Here is a 12,772-nt window from a genome sequence, read left to right as displayed (position 1 = left end):
AGGTCGTAAGATCTCTTGTGATGTCAGTTCCTGAGAGGTCATGAGTTGTAATGCCACTCCCAGTGATTCCACATGCGATGTTTCGTGACATGATGGCAGGTGCCATGATGTCACTTGCATGGTGCCTAACTTGGTTAGTCCCCCATTTCCCACGACCCCTCAAAACACACACACACTTTTTTTTAGTACTTGTGCCCTGATAGTTAACATTACTTCTGTTTTAAGAGGTCGTCAAATCATTGGGTGAGGATGTAGTCCCTGGCCCAGAAGAAATGATCCAAAGATATGACGAAAACCCCCGTGGGTTGAAAGATCTCATGATGCTTAACTAATTTATTTTCGTGGTCTAGCATGGCGGTCTATGACGTCCGCACGCTGGTATATGCTGCCATCTGCTGGCAAATCGCAGAACACGTTTCACAAGCATTTAACTTTTCTATGTTCTGTTGACGTTACGTGACTCGCCATTGTTCTGAGCACTAGGTACAATAAGGATCAGTAAGCCTATATAATGGAACACTAAAGTACCTCTTGGCACAAAGTAATTTTGAGTTCTGTTCTTTTCTATAGCATTTCAGGTCAATATTTATTGTTGTCAATATTTATTGTTGTTTGTAAGCACACCTAGCTTCATATGGTAAAAGAACGAATGAACTGGTTAAAACAGTGGCCTAATGTAAACTCTTGGTTCATTGATCCATAACTTTCAGGTGGGCTTCTACGTGACAATACCACTTGGAGCTTTAAATCAGAACATCCAGATATGCTCTTGTATATCACATGCTTTGCACACACATTCCAGCTATTGTTTGGTGTGGACGTTGCTTGTTGTATTTGTTTGAGGTAGAGGTTTTAATGCAAGGTGGCTTTTTATCTCCCTCCCAGCAGATGAGAGAGCCAACCCCTCGCAGGACTACAGTGTAGATCTTGGGGAAGACCTGTCTTTGGAGCCATACTTGATCATTCCCTCTCCACCAAATGATACAACTCCATACTTAGATGTCATCCAGTATGCAATTACCCACCATAATGTGAAATTCCACGTTGTGGAGGATGAGGAGGGTTTCCTGGTAAAAATGCTAACCAAAACAGAGTGCTTGGTGTAGTTCTTGCCAGTGCTCAAGTGCATAAGCAAGTGCATGGCAGTTAATTATAAGGAATCAGTTACAAACCCGGTCGTCTCATCAAGGGTGGAGTTAAAAATATAAGGCAGGGCCAGAAGATCCCCTGTATATTGGGGGTCATGTGTCACCTGACTCGCTAGTGATCTATACAGCCAAAAGAAATCGTTTGGCTTGGCCACTGGTAATGCCCCTCCTACTTTTAAGGAAAGTGGGTGAATTTGGTGCTGCTGACACGAGAGTAGCTGTGGGGGGATGCCACCTCCACTGCCTCTCTAGGGAAACCAAATCAAGCATCTTCCTTCAGGAGACATACAGGACTGATAGTCTCTGGCCTCTACATTCATGTCTAGCAACGACTTCCTATTGACCCTTTTGATGGCGAAACATCTTTTTTGACCGTCATTTGGATACAGTGCCTGAAAAAATAAAGGAGGATAATTGACATAGTCAAATCAATGGAGGTATTCCAAACTCAAATGGGCAGGTCACGATTTTGACAACAAGAGATGTAGCCAAATCAGTGCAACTCCACAGGGGTCTGTGTACCAACCGCAGCAGTCCTTTTAGGAGGGACAGACTCCAAACCCTCTTTGTCTGCTGAAGGTCATCTCCTCCGTTCTATTTTAACCAGACCATTGACCTGCCAATTTTGTTCTACGGCCATAATCAGTGACAGAAAGGGCCTTACACACTTCAGATTTCAAAAGAGCCCGCATGTGTTACATTGACTGTATTAAAACCTTTTGAAAGACAAAGCAACTACTTGCAGCTTTTCGCAAGCCCAATTAGGGCAACACATTTTCCATCTGGGGCCTTGCGAGGTGGATTAAGTGCATCTAACTGTTATACCAAGGGCAAGGTGCACTGTGTCTAAGGCATATTCCACTTGCAAAAAGGGAACCGCTGTGGCTTTCCTTGGCAATGTCCCACTTGCATAACATTGAAAAGCTACAGCATGGTCTACCACCCACATCACAAACCTTTATAGTATGGAATCTAATTTGGGCGAAGTATCATAAAAACTCCATTCCAAAGCTATTCCTTTCCTGTTCGCAAGCCACTGCTTTAGGGTAAAGGGCACTGCTTTCCAAAGTTGTGCATAGCATGTGATGCACATATTGCAAATGGAAAACGTTACCTGTAAGGATCTGTTTGCAGCTTGTAGTGCTTTAGAGTCCACTGAGCGGTGATGAAATTTTTATCTATCCAGTGAAATTCACCATACACCACTACACATACTGTGCTGCTTTACACCACTGCATCTACTTTCTTTCACCTGACCAGGGAAAATACAAACCAGAGTTCAGTCCGTGTACTGGCGCATTGTGGGTTTCATGGAGGGATCACGAGTCACCTCGAAATCTCTACTTGGAACAACTTGCAGCATCCACGCCAAACACTTCATGATAGGAGTGAGAAAAGCTTGTGACTCTACAGCAGTACACACTGCAAATCGATTTTTGCAGGCAACGTTTTTTTATTTTTAGGTGACCTGAGAGGGAAACCTTGTTTGGTCTTTTCCCCCATCTTTTAAAATTATTTGCTGCTACATACTTTAAAAAAAAATATATATATGCTTTTCTATCATTTCCTAGACAACAGCAAAAACAAATTCGTGTATCGGTCACATTCACAAAACTGGAGTGATCTTTCTTCCTTGAGCCCCTCGTACTGGAGGCTAACTGCGTCTTTATTTTTTTTGTAGATGGAGTTCGATGAGAAGGACCTCCGGAGAGAAATAAGTTATGCAATTAAGAACATTCATGGAGTAAGGCAAGTATGCGCCAGTCAGATGGCAAGACTGCCAAATTTGAAAAGTTTCTGATGTGTTTTTTTTTCTTCTATTGGAGATTTAGTTGCACTTGTTTTAATTGGTTGTCAGAGTTTGCAAAGCTCAACAAATTTCTCTCTCCAATAGTGGTATCATTCTAACACTTTTCACTGCCCATCTTTCACAATGTCAGAGCATGTTTAAAAGCAACATTAAATTCCAATGTGCTTGCGCCTTTGTTTTCTCTGCATAAAGTGTTTCTAAAAGTAAAATATTGATGTGCTTTGGAATCTCCCTTAAGGCAGTGAGTTATAACTGAGAAAGATATCCATCCAGGAGAACTCTTGTTACAGATATTTCACTTTTCCTTGTTTGAAATACTCAAAGCATTCACTTTCTGGATGGAGCCCCCAATACTCTTCACATATGTGTGTCGATCTGTCCTTTATGCTCCAGTTTAACCATGTGTGTCCATTAAGATGGTTTGTGCAGCACTTGTTCTCCCCGTGTTGCTGGATTATAGTTCTCACTGGCACATGGAGTATAGAATTAGTGCTAGTGGTTATTAACCTGTGTTCCGGGGATCCCTGGCGGTCTCGGACACCTTCTTGAGGGGCCCACCCCTGCTTAGAAACCTAAATGATATTACCAAATTAATAGCGTGTTTATAAGCAAAGAAACAAGCTATCAAATGGATTTAAAAAACATGTTCTGTAAGTGTGAAGGTATATGAAATTGGGCAGAGTATACTATGGACGAAGCTCCAACCTTCCCAATTAATAATTCAAATGCTTTTTTTTTAATAGTTATGATTTAAATTGTGTATTTGCTTGCTGAATGCATGTTTCCATATGTTTGTTAGTTTTGCAGACCAAACTAGCAAAATTGCTCAGGCCAAAGCCCCAGGATTCCAATAGCGACACAGTGGAGGTCCCCAGATGAAAATAATGATTCAGTGGGGGTTCCTGAGTTTCAGTAATGGTTACATGGGAGTTCTCAGAAGTCAAAAGGTTAAGAACCACTATGCTAGACCGTAAAGCAGATTGCCTGCCAGAAAGCATCTTTGCCGTTCTCCTTTAACAGCACAAGGTTTCTAGTCAGTGGCATCTCAAAGCTGAAAATGATGGCTTCAATTCTCTCTGTAGATGTTGGTTGTCAATGTTGATCAATTTGCTAGCACCCTTTTTAGAGTTCACCAAATGTTTGTCAATCATTCTATTGGTATTCTAGTTGTGTGGAGTAGTTTATCTGTGCTTCTCCTATCTTAACTATAGGTAATGTATTTTGGTTTATAGGATGTTAAAGTATGTGGTTCTTCTCCAATGTTGCCATCTTTCTTATGTGTGCACATTCTACTGTCAGGCTCTTTTTACTCAGTTTATGGCTGATACATTCACTGACTGTCCAAAGGCATGAGTCAGTAACTTTTTTCTGTCTCCATTTTGAATGTTGGTACATAGAAGCCACCCCAACCCTCAGTCACTTCCAAATTCAGTAACTTTGGCTGTAAAGTATAACTTGAAATAATGTGTTCGATGATATGTGGCTGTAGATACACATGCTCTGCATATTCCTTCCATCTAGGGTTGGGTCCGTAGTTGTTCAGGATTTTCCTTCAAAGAAGTATTTTGAATCCTCCTTCCTGTGATATTGTGCATGGGCATCATCTCCGTTGTTGAATTGTTTTCGGTCCGCTGTCTGGTTCGGATGTATGTTCCTCCGTTCTGTGCTTTGACTCCTTTCGGTACGCTTCTTAAATTCTTTACTGTACTCAATGGTGGTGTTTTCGTTTGTTCTTTTCCTCTTCTGTGCTTCTCACGAAATTTGTCAGTTCAGGCTTCTTCGACCGACTGTCCCTCAGAGCACCGCCCATTCTGGCCTACCTTTCTGCATGTCACTAGCTCCATCGCAATTAAGTTTCTGGTGATGTTAAAGCAAACCCTTCAGATTCTGCAGTGTTGTCATACAAAATATCTGCACACCGATCAACACCTTGTGTTGGAACCTGTGCCTTTTACCTGACCACAAAGAGATGGACTGCGACACCCGCAGATCGTTCTGATCAAAGAAGATCCTTCGGGACCGCAGGGCTCATTGGCTCCATGTGTCTCAAAAAGCCTCGGACAACACTCCCGACCTCTTCGGTGAGGAGCACGCTCAGGAAGAGCAAACCCCTGGGGAAGAGGAGGCCTTCTTGATTGAGGATAGCTCTGGCATCCAGGTGAATTCAGAAATGCAGGAAATATCATCCAACCAGTGCCTGACTGCTATGGCCCCTGCTCAAACACTCAAGCCCTTAAAAAAATCGGTGGATTCCCTGATTCCACTATTGGAGGTAGTTGGACTGCCACTGGCAATGGTCAGATACAAAATAACTGGTTCGGCCACCCTGCCTTCGGGTCTGGCGCAGAAGATCTCTACAAAGACCAAGCCGTCAGCATTGACCTTCATTTCCTCAGACCGAGAGCATGTTTTGGTATCAACATGACCCTTGGTGCTCACCCGGCAGCGGACGCCATCTCCCTCGGCGCCGACAAAACCTTACACTTCCAAACCGAAACTCTCTGTACCAAAACATTTAGAGCCGGAACACCGTAGACCATCTTCGCCTTCTACATCCCCTGTCAAGCCCATTCTAAAAATAATTGGACATTCGTCAGAGGAATGCTGACTTTTGAGAAGGCACTGGACCTTCCCCTTCATCCCAGGAAGAAAACAAAGGACAAGGCTACCACCCCTGCCTACAATCCTCCTCCTACACTACCCACCTCCCCCTCTACCTCCATCACCACCACCTCCATCTCTCCTCATTCTCCTCCACTGTTGTCTCCTACACATGACCCCCCTCACCTCAGGGGTCACCACAGTCAGACACTGGAGGGCTAGGTGGGTTATTAGGTGATCATGACCCTCAGGACATGCATGACACAGATCCCATCACACCAAACAACCCAGATCTATACCCAGCCCGTCTCTCTCCTTCAGAGGATGCAACCTCCTACCAACAGGTCATTGCTAGAGCTGCAGCTTCACAAAGAATCCCTGGAACAGGATTTTCTTTTCGACACTCTAGCCTCTACACACAGGGACACCCAGTTGTTGCCCTTGATACCAGACGTGACGAAGCATACAGAGGACAGCTTCAAAGATCCTGACAGCACTAGGGTCATCATCCCTAGGATGGGCAAGAAATAGCAGTGCCATCCGACCCCTTATTCGGAGTCATGCACCACCTGACTCCATTGTTGCAACCACTGCACTTAAGAGGGCTAACAGTCGGGCTGCTGGGGACACCCACCCTCCTGAAAAGAAAAGTAAATGATAGATGCTGCTGGGAAGAAGGTGGCTGCACGGGCTGCCAACCACTGTTTTATTGCCAATTCTCATGCCCTGTTGGCCCATTATGATAGAGCCCATTGGGATGAGATGGAGGAACTTTTACAGTACCTCCCGGAAGAACATAGAGAGGGGCAGGATGTCACGAACAATTCCATTAGTTGTGCACCCGACTGTACAATATCAATACTAGTGTCCTTCTTAGGAGACACACCTGGTTAAGGTGTTCTGGATTTAAACAGGAGGTCCAGCAGGCAGTTCTAAATATACCCTTCGACAAAGAGCACCTCGTGGGCCACAGGTAGATTCTACCCTAGACAAAATGAGGACGTACAAGGACACTGCCAGGGTAATGGGAGCGTTACAAACTACCACTCCCAGGGGTTTCTTTTGTCGCCCAAGCTACAGGGGTACTTGCAAGTCCACCTCCACAGAGCCGTCTACCTCTCAAAAAAACAGTCACAGACCTCTTACAGCTGGAGATATCATAGAGATTCCTTCAGGGGAAATACCAATAGGGGTAGGGGCAAGGGTGCCTTCGCATGCAGAGGAACACCCGCTGCAAAACAGTGACCCCCCAGGCCCTTCCATCTCCTCCCCCCCCCCCCCCCCCAAACCACACAACACCCTTTGGGAGGCAGGCATATATTTTTTCATCCAGTCTGGAATACCATTACCACAGATAAGTGGATACTAGCCTTTATCCAACATGGCTATTGTCTGGAGTTCATTACCACAGTGCCCAACATTCCACCTTGCACTCATAGGTTATCACAGGAACATCAGACACTTCTCAGGCAGGATGTCCAAGCCCTTCTTCTCAAAGGGTCTATAGAATCCATTACCCTGCAACACCAAGGCTCAGGGGTATAATCCCTATACTTCCTAATTCCCAAAATGTGCGTGTCTCTAAAATCAATCTGAGATTCAGATCTCTAAACTGTTCATGTGGAAGAATTCTGATACATCCTATCAGAATTCTTCCGTAGGATCACCTTACTTGGTGTTTTTCCACTTCTTCAACAGGGCAACTTTATGGCAATGTTAGACCTGAAGGACGCCTACTTCCACATGCCAATACACTTTGCTCACTAGAAATACTTAAGGTTTGTCATAGCAGGCATACGTTATCAGTTCAGAGTTCTTCTTTTCAGGGTGACTACTACACCTCGTGTATTCACAAAATGCCTGCCAGTGGTTGCAGCATAAAGGCGAAGAAGAAATGTTCATGAATTTCCCTACCTGAACGATTTGCTCATCAAAGCCATCACACATCACAGTGCCAACACACTCAGATGAGAGTGGATCTACTTCACAGCCTAGGGTTTACTATCAACATCCCCAAGTCTCACCTCCAACGTCTACAAATTCAATCTTACCTGGGAGCAATCTTGAATACACAGTTAGGATTAGCCTACCCAAATCCCACCCCAGTGCAGAACTTTCTGGCAACTTTGCCCCATTTTCAGATGAACCAGACGCTCACAGTAAGGATCGTTACGCGTGTGCTAGGAATGAAGGCTTCCTGCATTGCCATAGTTCTCCATGCATGGTTACACATACGTCCGCTTCAGCAATGTCTAGCTCCCCAGTGGTCTCAGTCACAGGGTCTACTGGAACTACTGGAACATCTAGTGCTGATAGACCTTCCACACTGTTCTCTGCAATGGTGGAACACCAACAACTTGTTAAAAGGGCGGCCTTTACTTGATCCTGTTCCCCACATCACTCTCACCACAGACTCATCACAGACGGATTGGGGTGCTTACCTACAAAATCTTACAGTACAAGGTCTTTTGGATGCCAGGCAGCAATCTCTACACTTCAACTACCTAAAACTTCAGGCAGACTAGCTAGCACTGAAAGCTTTCCTTCCTCACCTGTCTCACAAAGTTGTATTAGTCCAGATGGATACTATGACAACCATGTATTACCTACAAATACAATGGGGGACACAGCCTTCACAACTATCTCAGACCATATGGAAGTGGACTCTTCACCACAACATTCAATGGGAGCTACACCCACAAGTCCTTTTACCATACTTCCAAAAGTGGAGGTTCCCTCAGCTTGACCTTGTTGCCACAGCAGAAAATGCAAAATGCCCACACTTTGCCTCCAGATACAACCTCCACTATCCAAGGGTAACACACTATTGATGAGTTGGTAGGGGATATATGCGTGTGCTTTTCCACATATCCCTCTCCTTCCATTTCTGGTTCAGCAGCAATGGAGTTGATGCCCATGCGCAATATCACAGCGAGGAGGAGTTACTCGATCTTGTGATTCAAAAGACTTCTTCAAAGAAAAACAACTTGCACAACTCCGGGCCCCACACTAGATGGCAAGAGTATGCAGAACATGTGAATCTACAGTACTACATGCCACGAGCAGATGCTTACAGGGTAAGTAACATAATACTTTCTGTCTCTTTTCTGTTGTATAGACACAAATTAGTCTTCGCAAGGTTTTAGTTTTCGGAGCATGGTTTGTGTACTTTTATCAGCCTGTAGACCTCCCTTCCAATATGGTCAGCTGCCTTCAGATTTTCTGGCCAACTTGTACACAAAATGCCAGGTGGCAACTCTGGAGTGCAGCTCCACACATGTGCAACATGGAACAACGAATCAAGATGCCCAAACAAGCCCACATACTACATAAAACTTCTCAAATACACTTTTACAAAAGTGCTATAACAAGATTAGATGTTGAATCAAATATCGATAACATCCTATATTTGATACCCTAAGAACTGATCTATTAATAGGAAAAAAGTGTGGAATGCAACAAAAAAAGCAGTTGCCCATCATCCTTAACTGTCTAAAACTATCTCAGTCCTTAAAGTGTTACAAACTTGAGTCAAAATTTAACCTCAGTCAAAATGCATTTAATTCTGCATGAACATTGCTTCCAAAGTCTTTAAAACCAGACTGAATCAGACAGTTCCAGGAATTTTAATGAGACGTGGCTATTCTTTTGTTGATCTTGGTGCATTGAAGGGCTGACTATGACCTACTGCGATTGAAACTTGTCACAAGCAGGTTGTAGAGGCATCTCAGCAGCAAATGTGCATCCCACTGAACTTTATTCCCTCCTTCATTAGACCCAAACTGTGTATTATTTGAAGGTGTTGGGGCAGATTTAGTGCACCCTTTGGCTTGCTATATTTGTTTCTTGTGTTTTTGACATGTTTTACCTTTTTCTGTTATTTATCGTCCCATGCTCTTCCCTCTTGTGCTCTGATACATGTAGAACGGGGCTCTTCACTCCGGACCTGGCCTTCGAGGCCATCGTAAAGAAGCAGGTGGTGAAACTGAAGGAGCCTTGCTTGAAGTGTGTGGATCTGGTCATTCAGGAATTAATCAATACTGTTAGACAGTGTACTATTAAGGTAGTGACACCTCACCACAGGCGCGGTGCTTTCTTTCATATTGATCAGCTGGGTGGGACATCCAAGACTATAACCTGCCCATTGTGCCTACAAAACTCTTTCCTCAGTCCTCCCGGGAGATACAGTGCCATGTCAAACATTTACAGAGAGTGGGGATTGAGCTCTGCCTACTAGTATCCATACTTTATCTTCTAATAACTAAAAGTGTGTCACGAAGCATTATTCCAAGCAAATTGGTGATGCTAGTCCAATTTACTTGAAGCGGTGAAACCAGGCAGCAAATCACAATGTGGCTTCGTTTTATGGAAAGGCATGGGGTTATTTCCCATTTTCTTGCTAACTGGTTATCCACAAAGGTGTTGAAGGAGAAGAGCTGTGACTCTTTTCTGAAATTCCAGGGGGAGAAAGTGGGGTGCCAAGAGTTTCTGGGACAAATGGGCAGGTTATCCTCAAGCTTCGTAAGTAGCAATAGGTATGATGGGGTGAAAATTGCTCCTCTCTGAGTGACAGTCTGAGAAGTAAGCAGGAAGTTTGGGCAAGGTGAAAAACCGATTAAGGAGTAAATGCTACCAACTATTTCCTTGGTGGCCCTTAACCAAATTCCAGTTATAGAGGTGTTAGTGTGCCATTTGTTTTTTTCTGTAGCTGATCCAGGTGGAGATGAAGATAATGCTGGCGGATGAACCTTATTCTGACTTAAGCCTCCCGTCATTACACCAAAAAAGCCTTGACCCAACTCAAGTGTTCAATTTCAAGTGCATGTTTCTCCCACCCACTCGGGAAGGAGTCTTACTAATGCATTGCATTTGAGAGTGTTTGTGCAAATTTCTGTCACCTCTGCCCTTTTGGCTAGTTACCCCCTGCTACAAAATCTTGCCTGGCAGTCATCATTTGTGATTATTTAGAAGGTGAGTGCTTTTCTCCCCCTTGTTCTGGCCTTTGTCTTGTCTGTTCCCTGAAGCCCAAAACTGGTGTTGAAGACTTGACTTTCATGGGGCAGCTGCTGATTGCAAGTCTGTAGTCACTGTGGTAAAGTCTTCATGAACCATGATCAGATCTGCACACCTTGATGGAGATCGACACTCACCACGAGGTTCTGCTGGTAAGGAAGGGACTCCGGGTATGGGGGTGATTCTAACCTGTTTTTGTGCTGTTTAACACGTGCAGTGAATGGTGTGAAGCAGATCCAGAAGCGTGACCTCATTCCCTCCATGAGGTCATAAAGACAAAACTTCTTACAAGAAGAATACATTCTGTTGATTCTGAACACCTGCATTAAACATTTAATGTAGCTTATCGAATAAAAATAATATTTGATTCTTTAATCTGTAAATAATAACCCAACACTTGAGTGAGAAATCAACGTTTTTGGACTTGTTTAAAAATAGAAAAAGCTTTAGAACTGTAAAGAATCCAAAGGCACAAGACGACCTTCGCATTTTGGCCTAAAATTCACTCCTGTTAGTCTCTGCAGAGAGGTCAAGCATTTGATGGCAATGAAGTTTGTACTCCAGCACACGTAGCATTAAAGCTACTTGATTATATTCATACATGCTGAAGTTACTTGGGGCTAAAACCACTAGTCTGACCACTTCGCTTGAGTGTCTGTTCAGAGGGGAGCAGTTGGGAAGCTAACAGCTAGAGATTGGCTCTTGTTTAACAAATCGTTGGGTTGTGTTTTTTTTCCCTCTCTGATGTTTGCCTGCTATTTCAAAGATATGTTCATCTAAAAAAAAAAAAAAAAAGCCAGCACCTGGTTCAAAGATCCTGACATTTTTTCTTATGAATTCCTAAAGTCACCGTGTGCTTGAGAGAGAGTGATGTGCATTAGCAGCTTCCTCCTCTGCACAAGGGCTTTCTGCACCAGATTGTGGGCTACATCCATTTGACAGGCAGAGATAATCCTGTGGAGGAGTCCATAATGATTGTTCTGTCCCAAACACAACATTAGCCATCCTTTGGCTAAAGTTTGGCTCTTTGAGAGGGTTCCTGTGGCTGATATGGGTGATGTTAAACTTACCATCACTAAAAGGCAATTCATTGTGTTTTGTGCTGCATTTAAGGTTCATCCTCACGCTTATCTTTAAAAATGGTAATTGGAGTTTGACCCATGTGTCTGGCTTGAGGTGGCTGCTGACTAACACTCTGACTTTTCCTGTCTTCTTCCTTTTCCTGTCCCTGTTTATTCTTTTCTCCCTTTTTGCTTTCGGGCCTGTGTGCATCTTCATGTGGCCCACGTTCTTGGCTTTCCGTGGGGCGTAGAACTGGGCTCTTCACGCCCGACATGGCATTCGAAACAATAGTGCGAAAGCAGCTCAGTAAACTCAGAGAACCATGTTTGAAGTGTGTTGATCTGGTAGTCTCAGAACTGGCCACCATCATTAAAAAGTGTGCCCAAAAGGTAATACATTTTTTTTTTTTTTTTCTTTCTTTCTTTCTGTTTTTTTTAATCGCTTTTGGGGAGGACACCCAATTCCATACTTGTACATACAACAGTCTTATATTGTCAGAAAATTAGAAAATCATGGTAAGAAGCACTAATTGGGTGCGCTGAATAAAGACCATATGCGCGCTGTATTTAACTTCATGGTTTAGGTTGTTATTGAAGTTGGTACATTTGCATGTGCCAGCATGATTTAGTAGGATCTTAAGAAAGGCTTATGTTACTTTTGGTGAAACAAAGCACTCGTGCACTTAAACGATTGGCTTTTGTTTGGTCAAAGTGTAGGATTTCAGTCCTAGGCAAAGAAAAGCAATCATGATGGCATGTATGCATCTTGCTGCACTTAAATGTCAGAAGTTTCTTTTTGCCACCAGCTTATATTTGTCTTAAGTGCAAAGCCTATTCCTTTGTTCGTGCTGTGCACACTCGTATATGAAATTAACCTTTGTATTAGATGAAATGCCTCCAATTTCTTATAGAAGACTGAGGTATGCATGTTCTAGTGCATTGGTTCTGTTTTTTGGAAAGGCCTAGAAGGCAGTGATTTGGGCACAAGACTGACATGCAAACCCAGGGGTTACTGAGTCAAAAGGCATATGTAAATAACTCGTTTCCATCTGTGCAGAGGTCTTTTTATGGGTTAATTCCTGGATTTAGGTTCCACACGAAGGAGATCGAAGCTGACATTTTGTGGATTCAAACCAAAG

General features: G+C 43.6%; 1 protein-coding gene across 4 annotated transcripts in view; it reads left to right on the top strand.

Moving 5' to 3' along the window:
* The window catches only part of DNM2 (dynamin 2), a 658,491-nt gene that overhangs the window by 267,518 nt on the left and 378,201 nt on the right, over positions 1-12,772 (top strand). For all 4 annotated transcript variants that reach the window (XM_069231533.1, XM_069231530.1, XM_069231531.1 and 1 more), the window contains exons 9-10: positions 2,830-2,897; positions 9,484-9,622. In XM_069231533.1, coding sequence (XP_069087634.1) covers positions 2,830-2,897; positions 9,484-9,622 — 207 coding nt within the window. The remainder of the gene's footprint in view (positions 1-2,829; positions 2,898-9,483; positions 9,623-12,772) is intronic.

Source organism: Pleurodeles waltl, chromosome 4_2 (genome assembly GCF_031143425.1).
Source record: "Pleurodeles waltl isolate 20211129_DDA chromosome 4_2, aPleWal1.hap1.20221129, whole genome shotgun sequence".
Classification (NCBI taxonomy): Eukaryota; Metazoa; Chordata; class Amphibia; order Caudata; family Salamandridae; genus Pleurodeles; species Pleurodeles waltl.
This window is presented reverse-complemented; position numbering and strand designations above follow the sequence as displayed.